Genomic DNA, 21,233 nt, shown 5'->3' on the forward strand with positions numbered 1-21,233 from the left:
TGAAAGAGCTGGTGCAGGAGCAGCACGAAGAGGGGGAAGTGGCAAGAAGGGCTGTGCTACACTCAGCACTTTTTTAAAACAGTCACAGCAAAGGCTCTGAATCAGGACCAAGATGTAAAGTCACCCCACGTTGCTTGCAGCCCCAGCTCTCATGAGCACTCTGGCACATGGCTGTGGAGTGCCGGGGTTCACCATCCTTTCCCTAAATCCCGGAGCTGCGAATGCTCTCGGTGTGTCTGGAACAGATTGTGCTGATAGCACAAACCTCCAGAGAGTGGCACGAAGCTGCACCTCATGCTACAGGCACCAGAAGCTGCAAAATCCAACAAGCAAAGAGCCATCCCCATTCACTGTGGTCAGGTCCCTCCTTGTGGGACAAGTGTGGGCTCCAGATATTGCCCAGTGTTGGCACAGCTCCCAGAGTCAGAAAGGCCAAACATGCCACTGCCTGCCTTCCCCTAACCCCCCACACTGAGGCTTGCCAGCAACAAACCAGCACTGAGACAGGTAGAATATGGCCCCACAGCTCCAGGCCCACCATCTGCCTGGCTACAGTGCTCAGACACAGTGCAGAAATGACAGCAGGAAAAAAAACAAACAAGTGGCTTACCTTTTTTTGCTGTCTCCATCTCCTCTTCAGTCCAGCGAGAGCTTTCATTCATCTCCAGAGAGGCTGGGAGGGAAGAAGGAAAGAAGTCAGTGAGAGTGGGACCCAGCTGGTTTGGAGGAGATACCCCAACACCCCAACCCTAGCTCACAGCCTGTTCTTTGGAGGCAAGAGAGACACTGTGCATTGAAAAAGGGCTTCTGTGAGGAAAGCTTTCATGGTGCAGGCTCTCAAGGCTTTTCCACAGTAACAGCATCCCCTGGGATGTCTCTGGCTGAGGCACAACCTCTCCTTTGGGACCGGAAGGGAAGCCACATGCCAACATGAGGTACCTAAGATGGAGCCAACTTTGGCTGTGTGCTTTGGAGGTGGCAGACACAGGGTGGGACTGTCACCCTCGGTGGAGACGGAGAAACAGCATCACCTCAGCAGTGACTCTGGCTGACCACGTCCATCAAGGGAGTCGGTGTGTTTGACCACAGGCTCCCTTGGTGCCATCACAGGGCACCCAGACATCTCAGAGCCACTTCCAGCCATGCTGGAGGCTCACCTGGAGCAGTGCCCAGTGCAGGGGAATGTGTTGCTCTGGCCAGGAAAGGCAGAGAGGGGAGTCAGCACCTGATGGTCCCCTTCTCCCCCATCCCAGGCACCGTGCTGGGGACACCAAAGTTCTGCATAAAGCCTTCACTATGCAACAGTCCTGCTGGCAGCCTGGCACTAGGGCAAACCCTACAATAACAAACCAGGGTGTGAGTCAGAGACAAAAAACAACTCGGTAAGGAAACAGATTTCCGGCTCAGGCTGCCAAGGGGTTATTACTCTAAACAACAGGCAAAGCATTATTTCAACAGTGATGAGAGATGTTTTGACAGTGTCCTTTTAAAATGGAAAACAGGCTGATAGGTTCAGGATAAAGGATATGGGCAAGGAGAGAAGGAAGCATCTTCCAAGAAACTCTACAAGAAACTGAGACCCCATGGGAGGACAAGGCGGAATGCGATGCCCTCGGCACCAGGCAGGGGAATCTCATTCACAGCCATCTGAGCACAGCTGCAGGTGTCACCTCCTGGATGCCAGTGCAGGTCACAGCTTCCCCACAACCTCTGTCCCTTGGGACACCAGCTAAGATGGAGGGAAATCGATACCTTGCCTCTTCCCTTGGCTGTGGGCAGAGCTGGGGCCACCTCTCTCATTTAAATAAAATTGAGTGTCCCCAACGTGCTGCACTGGGCCCTTTGCTCAGCTTGAGGACAACTGTTATTGCATGGTAAAGAAATGTCAAAGAAACAGCCTGTTTGGGTTGATTAATGGTATTTACTGAGGTTGCACAGTTATGAAACAGATGCCTACGGGGAGCTCCGGCACATTGCAGTTAAACCACAATACGGTTTTGTGTTGTTTTTTAATGTTCAATTGGTATTTAAAATGCAATAACTTTCTTAGCCAACCTAAATTAAAGCACTACTGGAGAGACATAAAGTGAAACCAATTGCTCAGATATGTCACTGGAATCGATCCATTCCCTTTTCCCAATTTACCATGATCTAAAGTCTTTTCCCTGTGTTCGCAGTGAAGTTTGTTGAGGATTCTGAGATGCTGGGATGAAAAAAACCCAAACAAATAAATCCCATCTAAGTTACTGGCATTATCTACTGCTTCTTTGCAGCATTGCTTAACAAGATTGAGAGGGAAAGCAGGGCTGGGAACTATTTATATCGCCTGTATGAAAACAGAGTGCTCGCAATCAAGGCTTCAGCCAGTTGTCAGCAGAGGAACAGGGAGGCAAAACACCTCCGGATGATTTATAGCACATGGAACAGAACAAGCAAGGAACTGCAGAGCAAGGAAACTGAGAGGAGTCACCCGGCTTTTATTTTTACTCGCCTTAGGTAGCATGGTAATAATTTTGTACTTGATAAAGAGTAACAAAACTAAGGAAAACAAGCCAAATCTCTTGATGTGTTGGCTTCTTCCAGTCAATGCATGAGCAGTTTCCCCAGGCAAGTGCTACCGGTGCTGCAGGTAAGAGAGGGAGATGCACCTGATGTGGACCTGCAGATGCCACCCTGAATTCCCACCTGACCCAAGACAGGTGCTGTGGTGCCACATGGTTCTGGCCAATCACTGCTTGTGACTGCAGTGGCTATGGCCAGCACGCTTTGCCTCATCTGAAGCTGCTCCCAGGCTCTTCCCAGTGAGATCAGCCACCCCACAGCCTTGCACAGGATGGAAAGGAAAATGATGACCACTGCATCTGGCTGGCTCTGGATGGGACAGACAAGCAGGGGCACTGGGGACTAATGTGGGAAACACTGCTTTTTGTGTAGAACAAGTCCAACCTGGGGTGCATGGCATGAGTGCAGCTGTAACCTGCTGCTGCCTGACCATGGCCATCACCTGCAAAGATGATGACCAGCCCAATTCCCAAGGCCAGGGGGAGGTCAGGAACCCTGCAGGCTCCTGGAGGTCCAGGCAAATTTGAAAACAAAGAGGGCAGAAGAACTGGCAGGGCCCCAGGCAAGCCCTGGAGGGCAGAGCAAGCTCCTGCTAAGACCCTGAGGGTACTCGTAGCCTGAGTCACTGAAGAGGGAAACACACCTCCGGGTGGAGGAGGTGCAGGAGCCCTGCACGACCTCAGCCAACAATGTACTGCTAAAAACGACAGCTTCCCTTTTAATCTTTCACAATACTTTCCCTCTGAGGCAGTAAAACCCTTTAACACTCAGCCAGGACATCCCAGGCTTCCACATACCTCTCCTTTACCCTGCTGGATAATTCACCGTGTCGCCAAACCTCACCGCTGCCTCCCCGAAAAGGAGGATTTCACAAAGCAAAACCCTCTGTGAGCAGGGAGCAGAGCAGGGGGATGCCCCATCCCAGCACACACCCCAAAAAAAGCCCTGCCAAGACCACCCCCCTCATCCCCACAGACGCTCCTACCCACCCAGCTCGGCGCTCTGCTGCGGGGTGGCCGCCTCCTCGTTGTTGGCTTCGTTGGCCATGGAGCGGGTGATGCGGCCTTTGCGCCTCCCCTGGCTGTTGGCGGTTTTGCGACCCTTGGAGGTGACAGTTTCCTTCTCATCGTTGTCTTCTCCAGACGTGTCGTCGTTCTTGTCCCTGCAAAACCGGGGAGAGAAGTAAAAACGTCGTGGGGTTGGTCTCATTTTTAGGTAAAGCAATCATTTCTCTGCATGTGTTTTTGGTTGTTTTTTTTTTTAACTTTTAATTTTTTGTTAGTCTTTTGATGGGGGAAGGTCTGCATTTTTTTATTTATTTATTTTTATTTTTTTTTTTTGGCACACGCAGGCTCTGGGAGTGGGCTGGATTGGTGGTGGGGTGATTTGCAGTGGGGTTTGCTTTCTGCAGCTGGCTGTAGCTCCACCACCAAGTGCACGCAGAGACCTGACAGAAACAGGTTTAATACCAGACCATTCAAATTCATCCCTGCCTCCTCCTCATTTATCTTCCTGAAAGGGACCTGCTGGTAAATGTCTACGCAGCCTAGATATAATGAAGCCAGATGTTCTTTTAAACCAAGTATTAAGCCCATTACAGCTAGCTAACAGTCTGCGTGCCAACCTTTCCCCATCACAGCTCTGCTGCTCCTGTTGGATGGGAGGGTGGCAGGACCAGCTGAAGCCCTTTGTCTGGGAGCACCCACATTGACATCAATAATGCTAAAAATGAAGTGCCACCTTCGGCTGTGCCCAGATTGCTCTCCTCCAGCTCCCTGAGGCTCTTCCAGCAATTAGTTGTTGGAGGATCAGAGGGGCTTTGTGGGTAGATTTAGTTTATATATATATATATATAAGTGTAAGAGTTGCTTTCCCAGTTTGGGAGCAGCAGGAAAGAGGAATGAAGCAGAGCAGGCTCTGCCTTCCCCTCCCTGAAGAGGAGGTGAAGTGGGCACACATGGTCCTGTATGGGGTCAGGCATCCCCGGACCATGTCATGCCCCATCATTGCATCCCACTGCTGCATCCCACCACCACAGCCCCAACCCTCCTTACTTTGTCAGTTCTTCTTTGTCATTTTCTGTTTCCTGCTTGTCTTCCTCCTTTTCTCCCTCCTTCTCCTTTTCTTTCTCTTTTTCATCTTTCTCCTCTTGGCTGCTCCGGGGCATTTGCTGCTGCTGCTGCAAAACAAGAGACATAAAACAAACCAATCCCTGAGTGCTGAGGCAGACACATCACAGCACCTGGGCCAACCTAAACAAAGTGGAGAAACAATGCTGGGGGGCAAGCAGCCAAGAGGAAAGAGTGCTGCAGGCAGAGGGTGCAGGCAGAGGGTGCAGGCAGGGCACTCCCAGAGACCAAGGGGGCTGAAAGCTTTTTGGGGAGATTAAGAGGATAGGGAGGAAGGCAGGTGAGAACAACCCACTGCTCCCTGCAGATGGTGGCTTAGCAAGACTGGTCATGACTTGCATCCAGTGGGATGCATTTTGCTGGAGCACTAAAGAGACTACGGGGGCACCAGAGATGCCCCGAGGCTCAATGATTCCAATGCTGCCATTTTTTTCCCAGGCAACTGACATGGACCGTGGGGAAAGTCTACAGCACTGTCTCAGCAAGAAGGGAAGATGCCTGGTATCCTGCCCACTCTGTACTCCCTGGCACCCTGGGAGGAGGCCTTGCACACAACCTCCCCAGCGCTGCTGCTGTTGCTGGGACCGAAGGCACCGTGATACCCGAGGGAGGGCCACAATGATTATAACAGTTCTGGATTTTGTTTCAACAGCTGCAGGAAGGAGGATGCTGGGGAGGCCTGGTTCCCCTGACCTCCCTTTCCTCTGGCAGCCGGCGAATGAGAAACATTTTATAGAGAAGTAGAAATTAGAGACGGAAATGATTTATTAAACCATTCTGCTCCTGGCTAATGCAAGGCTGCTCGCTCCAGGAAACCCACCCGGGCTCGCCCAGCCCCTGCCCGAGCTGCAGAGCTTCCACCACCCCCTGGGAAAGGGCTTGGGGATGTAACGGGGTGGGGAAAATTGCCTTCAAGTGGCTTTATCAACAGAAAGTATGATCCCAGGTGGCCTGGTCTGGCTGGCACAAAGCCATTCAGTAAGTGCGGATGAGGTGTGCCCACATCCAGCGGGAATGGTCTGTCCCTGATCCACAGGAACTGGGAGGCTGCCTCAAACATGATTGTCCCCACAGCAGTGATGCTGGGTAGAAGCTAAATTATCCACCCCAACAGGCTGATGCTAAAATGAGAAGTGTGGCACTGTCAAAATGGACAGTTTAACAAAGAATGTCTGATTCTTTCAGGTCCTAGATCAGCTGAAGTCCTTATAACACATACACTGCCATCCCCAAATCCTGTGGACTTTCAATTCCTCCTTGTAAAAGAGGAAGGCAGCTATGCTGCCAGGATCAGTGATGGGCAGCACATGGGTGAGCCTGGCAGCCTTGGCCAGCCCCTGTGCCACCTCCATACCAGCACAGGTGGAAACACACCCATGCAGCATCAACTCACACCCCCAGAAGCAGCTCTGTTGGATGCAGGGCTGGGAAGATCCAGGACAGGGGGAGCTGGGAACACTGGAGGTGTGCAATCAGTTGGTTTAGATCTTCCAAAGTCCATAAATCAATACAGGTAGGGGAACAGGCTGTCTCCTGCAGCAGCTGGCCAAGGGACAACGTGGTACCTGTGTGCAAGGCACTGCCCTTGCCAGGCACAGCCAGGTGGGACCGGGAGGTGACAGGCCTGCACTGGCTGCAGAGGAGCAAGGGGCACCCATCACCCGTGTTTCCCTGAACTCTCTGACTCCCTGAGTCATGTCTTGGCTAACCCTGAGCATGGGTTCAGCCCAGACAAACACCCACGAGGTAGAGGGCTGTGACCAGCAAGGAGGAGGGCAAGGAGCAGGGCAGGCTTGGCTCCAGCTGTCACCTCCTACCTGCATCCCCTTCACCAAGGGCTTTAGTAAGGGAGGGGAGTTCAGATGAACTTCACAGTACTATCATCCCACCATCTGTATTTTCTTTGAAGGATGCTCTGAAAACCCTGCATCCTGGAGATTTCAGCTGCAAATCTAGCTGTGACCATGAGACTTGCCCCAGCATCAAGCTGGCACAGGCTCCCCAGGGAAGCTTCAGCATCATCTCATCTTTACTCTGTGCTCATTCAACCCAGGGGGCTGTCACCCTAAGGAGTCACTGCAGCTCTTCCCCAGGGGGCACTCTGGGATGGCAGGATGCTGGCAAGCTCCCCATGCCAGCCTGCAAAATCTGAGGTGGAAAGGGAGGGAGAGGTAAAAGTGGCCACAGAGGCAACACAGGTGCTTCCCCAGAGAGGCATCTGACAAGCTCTGGAGTGACAAGGACAGGTAAACTCTGGTGGCCTGGCTTCAGAAGGCCACTGAGCATCCCTCTTTTCCAGGAGGTTCCATTCCCAGCCTGGTGGGACATCAAACAAGGGTTTCTGCCAGCACAGAGGAGCATCTCAATCCAAGGATGCCCTCTAGTGCTTGCCCTGCTCCAGCCATGGCAGGGAGCCCAGTGCCAGGGGGAGAGCTGGGCCAGCACAGCACCCAGTGTCCAGTGGGATGGGATGGCTCTCACCTGCCAGACCTTTCCTGCTGGGCATAAATTGGGCAGCACCACCAGCACGAGGGATGGGAAGTGTCCCCTGCTCCACCTGTAGCTAATGTTCATATCTTCATCTGAAAAAAGGCTCCTGGCCAAATGCTGCATTGAACCATGGCAAGCATGTGCTAAAGCTCGGCTGCATGGCAGGGCACCCCTAAACACCCCAGGAAACACCTCTAAGGAAAGCCATACTCACAAATGCCACCAGACATCCCTTCCAAAGCACCTGGAGGTATGTGCTGGGCTGGCATCAGCACTCACAGCCCTGGGGAGCCAGTGGGCATGTGGGGATCTCAAAACAGCGCAAGATCTCAGCTACAGGGTCCCCTCTGGAGGCTGACTGTAGTTGCCACCTTGGCTCATCCTTACTGCATGCTCTACCTCAAACCTCAGAGAGGTCAGCACCGGAGCCAGACCATGGAGGGAACCCGCTAGCCAGCCGGTCCCCTCTCCCAGCACATGGCTGCCCCCGCGGGAGGATATTCTTAGTGCTGGATGTGGACCAGCTCTGGATGATTCAAGGGATGGGACGCCATCCCAAAGCGTGACAGGCCAGGAAATGCTTCCCCAATTACCGGCCGATGTTTCCCTCTGATTCATGCTGCCCCGGCTAGAGGTGGACCAGCAGGTGGGTCAGCTCTTAGCGGACGTGCCAAAGGCCAGCACCAAAACTGCTCAGCTCCCGGCAAGCTTCAATCAACCTCTACCCACCTACATCCCCGCCGCCTTGGGGCTGAGGCACCCACTTCCCAGGGGGAAAAGCAGGTACGTGCTCCCCACCCTGTACGAAAAGGTGAAGGGATGTGCCCGAGGCCAGGGAAGATGCCTGTGGCGGAGGACAGGGCTGTCCCTCCTGTCCCTCCCTCCCAGTTCTAACCTCCGGACCGCCCTTCCTCCTCAGCATTGCCGCCTCTTGTTTTTGCTGCCGACACATCCTGTTTATTTAAAAAAGGCCCCAGGACAAAACTCGCACACGGGGACGCGAGAGGCCGATCCTGCTCCGAGTCCACGGGGACGGGCGGCCTCTTCCCCCGTGCTCCGGCCTGAGCTCCTCCGTAATTACAACCATCTGCTCACCTCTACCCCAATTTCCCACCGGCCCCGAAGCAGCTGGAGAGGAGCAGAGAGCTGCCAGGCCTCCCGGGAACACGGCCCGCTCCGTGGCCAGCCCTCGACGGGGCCCGCAGCCCTGCGCGCAGGCTGGCCCCGGCCCCAGCTCCCCTCCGGAGAGACACGGCTCGCCCGGCTCCATCGGGCTGGCACCACACGGGGATTCAACCACTCTTAAAGCTCTGTCTCCAACCAGGCTTTGGGGGGACGTGGGATTCCAGGTAGGTCCCGGACAAGAAAACACCAGCCCTGCCGAGGACCCAACAAACTCGCAGCGGCTCTGGCTGAGAGAAAGACGCGGCGAGGAAGAGGTGCAGCTCCTCCCACTCTGTTTACTTCCTCCGCCGAGGCACTGCCTGCTTCGGGAAGCGGGACGGGTGGGCAGGAGGAGGTGGGGGAAGCAGTTCCCCACCTTTACGCTCCCCAGCCCCGCCGAGACGCCTTGGCACAGAGACGGTGAAAACAGCCAGAAACCCCTTCCCGGCCGCTCCGGCATGTCCCCTGCCACCAAAGCGCCCTGCTCGCACGCTCACCATCAGCTCCGGACCCTCAGGGCCCCCCCATTTCACTCACCTCCCCGCTCCCCGGCTCCCGCGAGCGGCCGGTCCCCAACAGCCCCATCGCCAGCTCCCGGCCCCTGCTCACCGCCCAGCCATCCGGGCGCGCTGTGCCTCACATTCTCCGGCTCTGAAGGCTTCCTGACGATTTGCATAGTTAAGCCGTAAACTAACCACAACATTCCTCTTATGATTTTGCAATCTGCTGGAATAACGTGGTCGCTCTAAGTCGAGTCGATGAATCATCATCTATAAACCACAGCTCTCGTCACCGGGGCTCTCAGTGCTGGCTGCAGCCAGCGTGATTAATCCACCAGGATGCCAAGCTGAACCTACGGCGCAGGGCTATTTATTTTCCAAATTTGCAAACCTCCGGAAAAAGACTGCTCCTGCCTCCCGCATCTCCTTCGCAGGGAGATGCACTGGGCTGCAGCAGGAGACCGGGGACCGTGCCAGATCCCCGTGCAGAAACCTCTTTACTGCCCACAGGGCATCCCAGTGTCATCTGCTGGACCATGCACCTTGCAGCAGAGGCACCCGTGGTGTCCTCACCTGGTCCCCTTCACTCCCTGCTCTGCAGTACCCTCGAAACATCCACCAAAACACCACCGGTGCCAGCACCACATGGTTCCTTAGCCCTGGTCCTGCCAGGGACAGGACAGGCACCATCTCACAACAGCTCTCCCCATGATGCTAAGCTGAGCTCATCCCCAGGAGTCCTGGTCCTGCCCCAGGACCAACAGCTCCACCAGCCCTTGCCATACCACTTGCTGGTGGGGAAACCTGCTCAGGTCATAGTGATGGCACTGTGAAAAAAACCCATCCCCAAGCCCAAGTTCTAGCTGGGGGTTACATCTCTCTCACAGCAGGTTTTGAGGGGGCATTTTCTGCTAGCAGGTGTGTCACCTCCACTGCTATCATTGCCCTGGCCTCTTAAAGAAGATGAACACACCACAGAAACCACCAACTCCTGTTTGAGCTTGATGTCACAAGCAAGCAAACCATGACCCTCTATGCCTCATGCAGAGGAAGCCATGTGTGCCAACAACTCATTTTGGTGCTGCTCAGGCCCATCCCCCAGGCACTGCAGGCAGCAAGCCCCAAGGTTATTGGTTGAAGGCAACCCCTGCCACAGGCTCACAGCAGCAGCATGGTGACATGTGCCAACCTTCTCCCCACTATGTCACATCAAAGGCCTCAACAGGGGCTTTGGAGGGAGCTGTGCAAGCCCTGGCCCTTCCAGCAGCCAGGAGTGCCTGCAGCACACCAGCAACTTGCTTCTCCCCTGGGTGACTTCAAACCAATGGCATTTATGATGTTCTCCAGGGGCACTTGGCTGCAGAGCAGGCTCAGGCCGAGGTCATTGCATGCAACCAGAGAGTTCCAAATTAAAACCAGCTTGAGATAAGCTGAAGAGAAAAGGCCTGTACTACCCTGGGGTTTGCTTTGCTGCTCCTCCAGGAGCCCCAGCACACCTGCAATGGCCACGTGCATGGGCACTTGCTGGCATCACCCTGAACATCCCACAAATTCTGATCCAAGCACTGCAGGCACCTGCTGCTGTGGTTTAATGCCACAGGGTCCCAGCAAAGACTGCTCTCCACATCTCTTTATCCATCCCTTGGAGGCATGGAGGGTACTGAGTGCAGAGAGGATGACTTAGAAATACACATATATATCACACAACTGGCTCCCAAGGTCTGGAGCCTCCGATGGGATGTCTGGAAGGCCTTGGACCTCACTGCCACCCACGGCCATGCAGCCTGGCTTCTCACAGCCATGCGCAGCACCCTCTGCTCATGGGAGAAACCACAAAGCAAAACAAGCTGCTGCCAAAACAACAAGGAGAGGAAGAGGAATGTCTGCCGGCGACTTGGCTTTGATCACTCACATCCCTGGGGCTGGGTTTGATGCTGTTGGCTGCAGAAGCAAGATGAAAAATCAAAGGGCCAAGCTTGGGTCTGATAAGGAGAGCGATAGCGAGCAGGGGGCTCGCTTGGTTCTGTTCTGGCTGCCACGGCCCAGAGCTGTGCTGCTCCTCCACCAGTAAACAACAAACTCTGCAAGACAGCAACCACTACATGGCAGAGATGGAAAATGTGTGCCCAGCATCCCAGGAGGCACAGAAGGGGCCCTGCACACACTTGCCAGCTCAACCCTCTGGCACCACATGCCACAAAATGCAGCCAGTGCCAGCAGCAAAGCACCCTGTGCCACCTCCCATGCCAGCAGTGTGCTGGGGACAAGGAGAGGGGCTGGCTGTGAGTCTGAAGAGATGCCAGACCCTGCAGCACCATTCACCACAGCCTGACCACATCTGGTGCATGCACCAGAGTGTGGGCTCATGTCTGGTAGCACCAGGAGCCTGTTGGGCTTTGGGAGCCCTTTGGGCTTGCATGGTTCAGCCCAGCCGAGCAGACACTGATGCCTTCCCACCATTTGCTCCTGCATCTCAGTGAAGTATAGAAGAGATTTTTACAGGACCCTGCTTGCTTGGATCCCTCCTTAAATCACCGAGGGCTTTTCCATAAGAGGAAATGTTTTTTTTCTGGGTCGCTGCTGGGATTTTTAAAAAGTGATTTGATTGCTAGTGAAGGGAAAACGACCCGAGGGGAAGAAAGCATAATTTTTGGAAGCAGTGGCGATGAGCCCCCACTCTGTCCTGGGTGGGGAACACGTGTTTTCTCTTCCCTGCAGTTTGCTTTACCCAGCTCCCTGTGCTCACAGCCCACGGCCGCATGTTGACCCCCCTCTGGGCCTTCCCAGCAGAGGAAGGTGCTGGGTTGGGAGCTTGTGGGATGCAGAGCAGGAGACACACACTCCACAGACACACCAGGGGCAAAGCTAACCCCATATCCTCATGGAAGCAGCAGGATTTTCAGCTGTGCCTGCTATAGAAAGCAACTTAGCAGTGATGTGACCCATTTCCTGTCACTCCCAGTCCAACCTGGATCACAACAACAGAGAAACCAACTCATCCTAAAATTCAACTGCTTCTGTTCCTGCCAGGAAGACAATGTAGGTCCCCTACTTGGATCAGTAACACCCAGCTTGGATCTCAAACCCCATCCTGAGGAGTACTCACGTGGGCACAGGCGTGGAGGAGAGCTTGCTGAGAGGATGCATCGACCTGCTGCTGGAGAAACACGAGTCCAAATGTGGGGGCTGACCAGAACGCAGGGGTCCACGTCACTTGGAAATGACTACTTGATTATCACCAACTGCAGACACAATCAGGCTGCACGGAAGAGCCTGGCTGTGGTGGCCAAAGGGCTCATCTGCAAGGTGTCTGTCAGCAGCCTGTGCCAGTGCTACCCTGGATAGAAGTGACTATGTGTCCCTGCCTGCTGCTGCCTGCCCTGCCTGTCCCCAAAGGCCTCACTGCTGCCCTGTGCTGCCAGCAGCCCTCGAGGCTGTGCTGGGACCAAGGGACCCGGCAGCCATCATCCTGTGGCGACGCATCCTTCTGGTTTTTTTCCCAAATATGGCCACATCGTTCTCCTTTAATCACCCCCAAAACTGCAGCTGGGATTTCAGGAATGTGAGTTTCCATTGTGTTTGCCCGATTATGCTGCCTGGAGAGGTGGCAGGGCTGCAGGAAAGCTGCAACACCCTGGGAATGGAGGAAGGGGCATGATGCACCTTACGGGGTGTACCTGGGGAACGGGGTTTGGGAACGATTGGAGCCCAGACTGAAAGAGCAGGCATCAGTGAGTTTTACAGGATCAGTATCAGCTCAAACATGGCTGTCCCTCACACCTTGCCCTCCTTCTCTGTGCAGGCACCCCAGTGCTCAACTTCACCTATGACAGAGGTTACAATGACCCCTGGGTGACAGCCCTCTGCCAGCACTTCAACACTGCCATCCCAGCATCATTTCCAACCACACAAACGGTGCCATTACAGACCACCCCTGCCCAATGCAATGATAATTTCAGCACTCTTTCAAAATAGAGGGCTTAAGTCAGCACAGGCTTAAATGCTCACAGAATAATTTACTTGTATTTGCATCATCAAAGTTCACTGGCCACATCCTGGGCTGTATCTATATGATGTGCTGCATCACTAAACTAGGATTTAATGACAAGCATCTCCCTGTGTCTGAAAGAGAAGTTGTCAAACTTTCTTGTCACTAACAAGAGGCCTGTCCCCAGGCTGATGAAAATCAAGTGTTTCCCAGAAATCAGTATCATTCATCTCGTTGTGGTTAAAGGAGCAGGGGCACACACACCATTTGTGGTTTGGTGCAGTTTGCTGAGCTCTGGCAGATCCTAGCAGAGGTGATGGCAGGGAAGGCTGGAATGCTCTGCTTCTGAACCAGGACAGGGTGCATGGAGACCCAGAGCCACAGGCAGGCAGTGCCCATCCAGCAGCCCGAGTCCCCGCCAGCTCTGGCACTTCCACAAAAAAAGTAAATGGGTTGTTTATAAAAATCTGGGCTGGGGCTGTTTATCCCCGCCGGTGAGGGGAATGGTTTGTGTTTGGGGAGGGCGGGCCAGGCGGCGGGACGGATAATTTGATTTGAGTTTTGGCAGCGGCAGGGAAGAGGGTGGGCCTGGGAAAGGCTGTCAGCCCTGGCAGGGGATCTGCTGGCTGCCTGGGCAGCCTCTGTCCCACCAGCACAGCTACAGCACCACTCCCCAGCAGAGAAAAAGCTCCAGTGCCTCTGGGTGCCATGGAAAGAGTCCTTGAAAGCATCAGTGCCAACGCACGGGGCCCTTTTGCTGGGGAACACAGCAGCACCGAGGGTGACAGCACATCCTGCCAATGTGGCCCATGATTTCATCCCCCCTGCATCACACCAGGCCAGGCAACCAACCTGTCACCAGTGGGAGCATCAGTGGCTTTGCCTTCACCTCCCCATCCCAGCACCACATGGTGCCAGGGCAGCCTCTGCCCTCAGGAATTCACCAGCACCACTGCAGAGTCCACAACTGGTGAGCTGCAGCTGCAGCACGTGGCCAATGCCATTCTGAAACCAAAGCTCATTTATTCTGGAATAAACCCCCCACAACCTGTGTGGCATAATCATTGAGTCACTTTTCTTCCAGCAGGGTTTCAGCCCAACGCCAGCACAACCACGGCTGGTGGAGCAGCTTGCCCAGAGATCCAAGCACCCCGTGCTGATTGCCTGGCTGTGTTTGCAAAGGGGTTAGGGGTGTTTGCAAAGAAATACCCAAAAGAACAACCACAACAGCCCACCAGGAGACAGATCCACAGAAGGGCCTTTCCTTACAACCTTGTGCAAATTTATGCTTATTGCTCTATGTTCAATATTGGATCAGATCACTTCAACCATGACTCAATTTTTTTTTTCCCAATGAAAAATTACATGCTTAGAAGTCATTCCTCTTCCCATTGATTCCTTCCCTTTCAGGGTTAAATGGCATTTTCCATACCCGAACACAGAGGATTATTTTAGAAAGGATTTTCAATTCAGGATCCTGAATATTATGCATAATGATCCTGTGCCTTTCATTCATCAGTGCTGGGGAAGGAGGCCGGGAGTGCTCTGAGCGGGTGGCTGCTCAGTTTGCTGAAAACTGGAAGCAGAATCATGTGTAGTCCCTGCTTTTGGCAGGAGATTTTTAGCAATAAGTAGCAGCTTTATGAGGAATATCCTTTGCCAGGGGACCATCAGCCAGGGAGCAGTGGGATTCTTATTTTTTAATGGACTTTTAATAAGTAGGCCACAATGATAATCTTGACACCCGAGAAGCTTCATTTCTACGTGTAATTATCTCCACTTTGTTCTCAAGCTCCCCGCAGCCTCCAAGAGCAAATAAGACCACCAACCTCTCCGTGAGAAAAGGAGCAAGAAAAGAGCATAGAGCCACTTGAAACACAGTTTGTGTCAGACCTCATCCGCTCCTCTCATCCCATATCAAAGCCAACCTCTCCTCCCCTCCTTTAAATCAATTAAATCTCACTTTTAGCATTTAGCTGCTTGAACCCTGATAGCTGGAAAATCCATGGGCAGTGCTGGGAATGTGGTGCCATGTTTCCTGATGCTGAAGGTAGACTGTTTGCAGCCCTATCTCCCTGTGCTGTCCCAGTAAGTTTCCTGTTTTTATGCCATCACCACCTCTGCTGGCTGAGACCAGGCAGGTGAAGGCAGAGCCCCTGGTGCAACCCAACACCACTGCTCCCCAGCCACAGCCCTGACTCTTCATGAGGCCACATGGACAAGGGGATGAAGAACCTGGACATCCCACCTTCCACCCGAGCACCCAATAGTAATGGAAAATATTCAAAGCTTCATTTCCCCACCAGACTCAGGGCTCTGACTCTTTGCAAATCAATAATATTCCAGTCTATGTCTGCTCCCGTGTAGGTGCAACCTGCTCCCTTTCAGTGATGAGCAGCCTCCCTCTTAATGATTTACAAATATTACTGTCCTCTGCATGCAAGAACAGCCCTGCCATCTATTATGGTCAATGCAACAAGTCCCTGCTCCCAAAGGCTGGCACTGAAAAAGGCTCCAAAGGGCTGCACACCATCTTTGTTCCCAACTCACAATCCAGGGGAAGCTTTATGGGAAATTCTGCAGCTAGAGATGCTTTGGATACTTGTAAAAACCAAAATACAAAGAGCACCTGCTGGGTGCAGGAAGGGAAAGGCTGTGGCCACAGAGGTAGGTAGGTAGATGGAGCAGAGCATTAAGATTGCCTCTCTCCCTTCCACACTTGTTAATCGTTCAACTTAAAATTGAAACCAGAATGAGCTGTGCTAAATGTCTCCACTGCTAACAAGAAACAAATGTGGCCTCATGTTCTAGTTGCTGTGATCTAACAAAACAGACCATGGTAAACACTATAAAAATGTACTGGAGGGAACCACCCTGTGTTTGCTGGGAGAGGGACTGGATAATCTAATAGGGCTTTATCCATCTCTAATGTCTGAAAAAAAGAAGGGAAAATTGGGCCCCGTCCATGAGATTCGTCATGTGCTAACTATTCTGATGTCTTAATGCTGCAGAAATCAAATTGGAGTGAGGCTACCTATCTGCCTCCCAATCAGGATCTAGACCCAAGTGCTGCTTTTTATGGCCATGCAGCTTGAGGAGCTGCTGCTCTCAGTGGTGGCTCGGGCCAGGCCAGTTTTTCCATCCTTATCCCCATGTTATCTAGAGATATGCTCCCTTTGTGGTTACCTCACTTTCCTCATGACGTGGATAATTGTCCAATTCGTGGACCTGGGGATCCACCAGTGGGATCTTCCTCTGGCTGAAAGCATTCATGGGGACAAGGTACCTGCCCCAAAGGTTAGCACTTCTCTGGGTACCTGGGTATTGTGGTAGCAGCAGCAACACCAGCATGGTCATGTCTAGATTTGTATCTTGGCCATGGTAATGGCAAAGGCTGATTCAGTCACCTACCCCCAGGCACCTCATGGTGTGTGGGTACCTGCCCAGCCCTTAAACCAAAGGGTTAAGGGTCTCCTCTAGCTTCACTGCCACATCTGCGAGCCCCTGTCAGGATCTCAGACATCCCCCAACACTTCAGATGGATTTTGATGCCTCTGCTGAGGCAGTCACCAGAAGTCACCCAAGTCATTCTCCTCCCATACCCCTGCCCATAGGAAGAGCCTTGGGTAGGCTCTGCAAGGCAGGAGATCCATCCCTGTCAGCTGCCATCTCCAGCAGGAAGAGAAACAGTCCCTGCTGGGTTCCTGCATAGAGTCACAGGCTTCACAGGCAACCCCATGCTATTCCTGATGCATGGCCAGGTTTTCTGCATTCGCTCCATCGCCTTTTTCAAACATCTTGGGTTTATTGTTTGCTTTTTTTAAAGCTACCGTGACCTTGGCACGCGGACAAACAAATATCAGCTGCCAGAAAACAGCACGTTCTGAAAAGCTACGCAGAGCAAAACCACAGCCCCACTGCAGCCCACAAGCAAGATATCCATCTGCAGAGAAGGGGGAAAGAAGCATTTGGGGTGCTCAAAGAAAACGCTGCAAAACGCTGCAAACTTCTTGCTCAGCCCGCGGGATGACGTTTCCATGGGCTCCTCCAGCTCTTACCTGGCTCTTCCCGCGTCGCCGGTAATTCCTTCTTACAAGGTTCTTGTAATTCTCATTCTTCTTGGTCAGGTAGTAGTACAGGACACAGTCTGCCACCGTCTGCAATGACAGAGGAAAGTCAGGGAACAGAAGGTCCCATCCCCTCGCACTGCTGGGGCGCAGGCATCCAGGAGCAGTGCTCAGGCCCTGCCACTGCCAGGTCTCCTGCTGCTTCTGAGGATCTGCAGCCCAAACAGGCTTCTCTACACCTCCCTCCCAACCCCCTTCGGTGGAGCTGGAGGAGGGGGACAATGTACATTGTTCTAGTAAAAAGGCTTGGCTCTTCCCAAGGACACACTGGGGCCATCCCGCAGGCGGTGGGGGGGCAGAGCAGAGAGCACCCCGTGCTGGGGGCAAAGCAGGGGGAAGGGCTGACCCCAGATGACTGTGGCAACTACAGGCAGAAGCAGGAGAGTTGCCTGTCACCCTCTGTTGCAGTTATGCAAGGCACAACCTGCCATGCCACTGTCAGCTGGGGTTATTTCCAGCTGTTAAGTTTGCTGGCTTGAGCGCACACGACTTTCCCGTGGACAGATTGAGATCCCAGCACTCAGAAGCCACCATCCCAATGCTCTGTCCTGGATCAGACACACTGGGAAAAAGAGGAGCTGGCTGTGGTTAGGACGTATTCTGCTCCTGAACAGCATGGAGAGTGCCATGCTGGGAAAGTCCTTTGCTAAACCAGGTGGGCACCTGGACAATGTTCTTGGGCTACACCCTCATACATCAGATGAGTGCTTGCATGAACAGAAATAATCCCACAGACCCATCAGGGTGCTGCTGTGTGCTCCTGGGGGCACCCAGGGGCTGTTCTCTCTCTATCCCTGTGCAACGAGTGGAACCATTTACAAAAACAGATTGTAACTTTTAAAGTGTTAATTGGATCTCCTTCTCATCTAGCCCTGATTATACGCATGCACATGAACACAAAAACTTACAGTCATCTGTTCCAAGGGCTAAGATCACTATTTTTTTATAATGCAATTTAAAAATCTATTAATTCATTACATTGAGCCATACTTTGCATCTCTCTCCAACAGGATAATGGATGTGTTCTGTATCATAATTACAGCCTGATTTACAAACGAGTACAAATAAAATTAGAAGACATTTTACAGCTTGGAACACAGACTGGATTGTGAGCATCATCCAAGTCCCACCACTTTCAGCTTTAACAAGTGGGAAAGGCTGAAAAGAGCCTGATATCTCACAGGGACAACAGCAGCAGGAGGTTCCTGCTGGCCTTTGCTTACTTGCTGCTTTGGACAGGAAAATCAAGGTCTAATAAATAATTTCCCCATCTTGAGTCATGCAGAATCAGAAAACAATTTAGGCTGGAAGAGACCTCTGCAGGCCACTCCCCTGAAAATCAAGGGTTTCCTCAGAGAGAGTGGACACTGTGGATGAAATACTAGTGGGCAGAGGATGCAACTATCTACAAGGACCAGAGAGGCAGCAGCCTGGCTGGTGCAAACTGACTCCAGGAGATGCTGGAAAGCAGCTCCCCCAGGCAGATCACGGGGTGGGCTGTAACGCCTACACACCAGGCTGGATGCATTCACACATCTCGCAGCACTCAGCTCCCTGTCTCTCTGCAGCTGAGTCAGTTCCTTTTCTCTGCAGGGAGCCAAGAGGCATCTGGACCATACCCGGGGCTCTGGGCACCACTCCCAGGTGTCCAGCATCCACTGGATGCTCCAGAGCTGAAGAGAATTGTGTGATGGAGAAGAGACAGTGGCAGGCAGGTTAAAGCAGGCAGAGGTCTTACCTTCCTGTCCAGAAAGGATGCTATCAGACCAAAGTTCTTTGGATGCTGCATGAACCTGCAGGAGAAAGAGAGAGGGTTAGTGTGGGTGCCAGCTCTGACTGCCCTGGCAGCTGGGCTGCCATGTCCTGTGTGCTGAGGCCAGCTACCCAAGGGACACAGGCTGAAGAAAATATCTGTCTGCTGCTCAGCTTCCCCAGAAGACAGGAGCTTTAAAATTAATCCAGTGAAGCCTGGCTGGGCAGGAGCTTCTATGTGCAGATGTTGACTGTGGGGTGGGAGAGGGCAGGGGGCTGGCAGTGCCCACAGCTACCCCATCACCCTGCTCGACCCCACAGCCACCCAAACCCACACCAGTGGGTGGCACAGAGGGAGCTGCATGCCTGGCTGAGGCCTTGGGCAAGGAAAGGGTGAGGAATTACCCTCAGTGGCCAAGCACAGCACCCAGCAGCACAGCAGGGGCCATCCCTGATGCTGAGCAGGACCCCAAGGCCATCCAGGCCAGGAGCAGCTGCAAAGGCTGGGAAGGGAAACCCAAATCCCGGGAGGGAACAGAGGGCTGCCACGTTGCAGAGTTACACAAGAGATCCCTGGTGGCAAAGTGGCTCCAAGAAGAGCTGTCAGCAGGCTCAGCTGAGGCTCCAGCAGCCTGGGAGGGAGCACTGCCTGGGGGGTGGGATGGCCCTGGGCCTCCACCACATCCCTTTGCCTGGCTGGTGGGGAAGGTCAGCAAACCCTTGGCATGAGGTCCTGCTGGCAGGAGGACAGTTCATGGGTGTATGGCCAAGGTGCAGGAGCTTGGCATGTGTGGCTCTGCCAGTCCCCAGGAAATGGGTTGGAGTCAGGACCCTCACCTGGTTTGAGTGGCACTGCAAGAGCCTGGCTGTTTTCTCCAAGAGCCCCTGCCATCAGGTAAACAAAAGGTTGTAGCAGTTCCTCATGGTCTCAGGAAGAGGCCAGCTCTGGGTCACAATCACAGATGACACAACTTTGGTCCACCTTAAATACCCAGGTCCAAAACTGCAGCATGACCATGATGCTCAGCTACTTGGCAGGCCAGGATCTGGGCAAGAGCTGGGGCAGGATTCCCTTGGCCTTTCTTACAGCTTCTTAGTACCCATCTCTTAAAATGAGCTTTGTGAGAGCCCTGATATCCTGCTGTATTTATGCCTTGAGCTCCACATCACCCAGGGTGATGACACAGAAACCACCGTGCACAGCAGGATGCAGGAGCTGGGTGTGGATACTTCCAGCCCCATTAGCCCAGGCACAGCCCCACCATTAAAGACCAAGTAATTAGTTTTTGCGTCATTTGTGGGCAAGCCTTGCTGTTTGGAGTGTCACATTTTAAGGCTAATTAGCAATGAGGATTTTCCTCTACCAAAGCCTTGGAGCCAGTTTGCTTGTTTTGTTCTTTTTTGGTCCATCTTGGCAATTAGTTATTTCAGCTGCAAACAGGAGTCATCGTGAGCAGAGACAGGAGGAGGGATTCTGGACATGGAGAAGCTTCCAGCATGGCTGGCTGTGGGCCTGCTGGTAACCTACAAAACCATCTCATGATATTCCAGAGGCCAGTGCTGCCACATGGGACAAGGTGGCTCTGGTACAGCCTAAGCAGTGAGCCCTGGCAGAGCTCATCCCACCGTTAATGGAACTCCAGCTCTGCTTTTACAAACACACAGAGCATGCTGGGGCACCCAGGACACTCCCGGGTCCCTGCTGGGCTATGAGATACAGGGGACTCTGAGTATGAGACTGAGCTGGGACCCACAGCTTGGCTGACAGCACTGGTGGTACCCAGGGAGGGATGAGCAAACCCCCAAGTGATCTCAGCTGATAAAGCAAAGCTGCTCTCCAGCACTGCTTGCAAACAGGAGAAAGCACAGCAGCAGAGCTGGCATGTGTCTGATGTGGAAACTGAAGCCAGTGGCAAATCCTGTAGAGAGCAGGATGGAGCTCTGAGGGATGGGCACCAGCTACACACAGTGCCCAAAGGACAGCATGTAAATCCCCAAAAGTTAACAGGATATGGATCACTGGATTCCAGCGGTGTTCTCCTTCACCTGTCTGACACAAGAAGGGACGTAGAAGCAGAGAAACTTATAATCCTTGCCTTGTGGCAAGCAGAAGCACATGGGCACAAATACACCAGCCATACAGGAAGGCCTGAGGTTTCTGTGCAGGTGACCACCCTGTGCCCGGGTCCAAGGCAATACAGTGGCCACAGCTGCCTCCCTGGGGAGCAGCCCTTGGGAAAATCCCACCTTAGCATCCTGAGGCCCTGCCCAAAGCACCACATGGGTCCTGTTTTACAGTTTCCAAGGAGAAAGCGTGAGCTGCACTCACTTTTCCCGGAAGGTCTCCTTCTCCTGTTCACTCCACATGTTCATCACCTGCCGGTCCTTGTAGACCTTCATGGGGTCATCCATGAGGCCGTTCATGTTGATGAATTTAATGCGCTGCTGGTCAGCATCGTAGAGCATGGGGGGGATGACAGCGAGCTGGCGCATCTGCTTCTCCAGGTTCTTTGGGGAAAGC

At 53.2% G+C, this 21,233-nt stretch overlaps 1 protein-coding gene across 17 annotated transcripts in view; it reads right to left on the reverse strand.

Annotated features, from left to right (window-relative positions):
* The window catches only part of NCOR2 (nuclear receptor corepressor 2), a 226,165-nt gene that overhangs the window by 53,920 nt on the left and 151,012 nt on the right, over positions 1-21,233 (reverse strand). For 15 of the 17 annotated variants that reach the window (XM_030460408.1, XM_030460405.1, XM_030460397.1 and 12 more), the window contains exons 12-17: positions 21,042-21,220; positions 18,699-18,753; positions 16,892-16,990; positions 4,617-4,741; positions 3,552-3,724; positions 611-673 (exon numbers count right to left, since the gene is read on the reverse strand). In XM_030460408.1, the coding sequence (XP_030316268.1) occupies positions 611-673; positions 3,552-3,724; positions 4,617-4,741; positions 16,892-16,990; positions 18,699-18,753; positions 21,042-21,220 (694 nt within the window). The remainder of the gene's footprint in view (positions 1-610; positions 674-3,551; positions 3,725-4,616; positions 4,742-16,891; positions 16,991-18,698; positions 18,754-21,041; positions 21,221-21,233) is intronic. The other 2 variants (XM_030460401.1, XM_030460394.1) reach the window with 1 other exon arrangement.

Source organism: Calypte anna, chromosome 15, assembly GCF_003957555.1.
Source record: "Calypte anna isolate BGI_N300 chromosome 15, bCalAnn1_v1.p, whole genome shotgun sequence".
Lineage (NCBI taxonomy): Eukaryota > Metazoa > Chordata > Aves > Apodiformes > Trochilidae > Calypte > Calypte anna.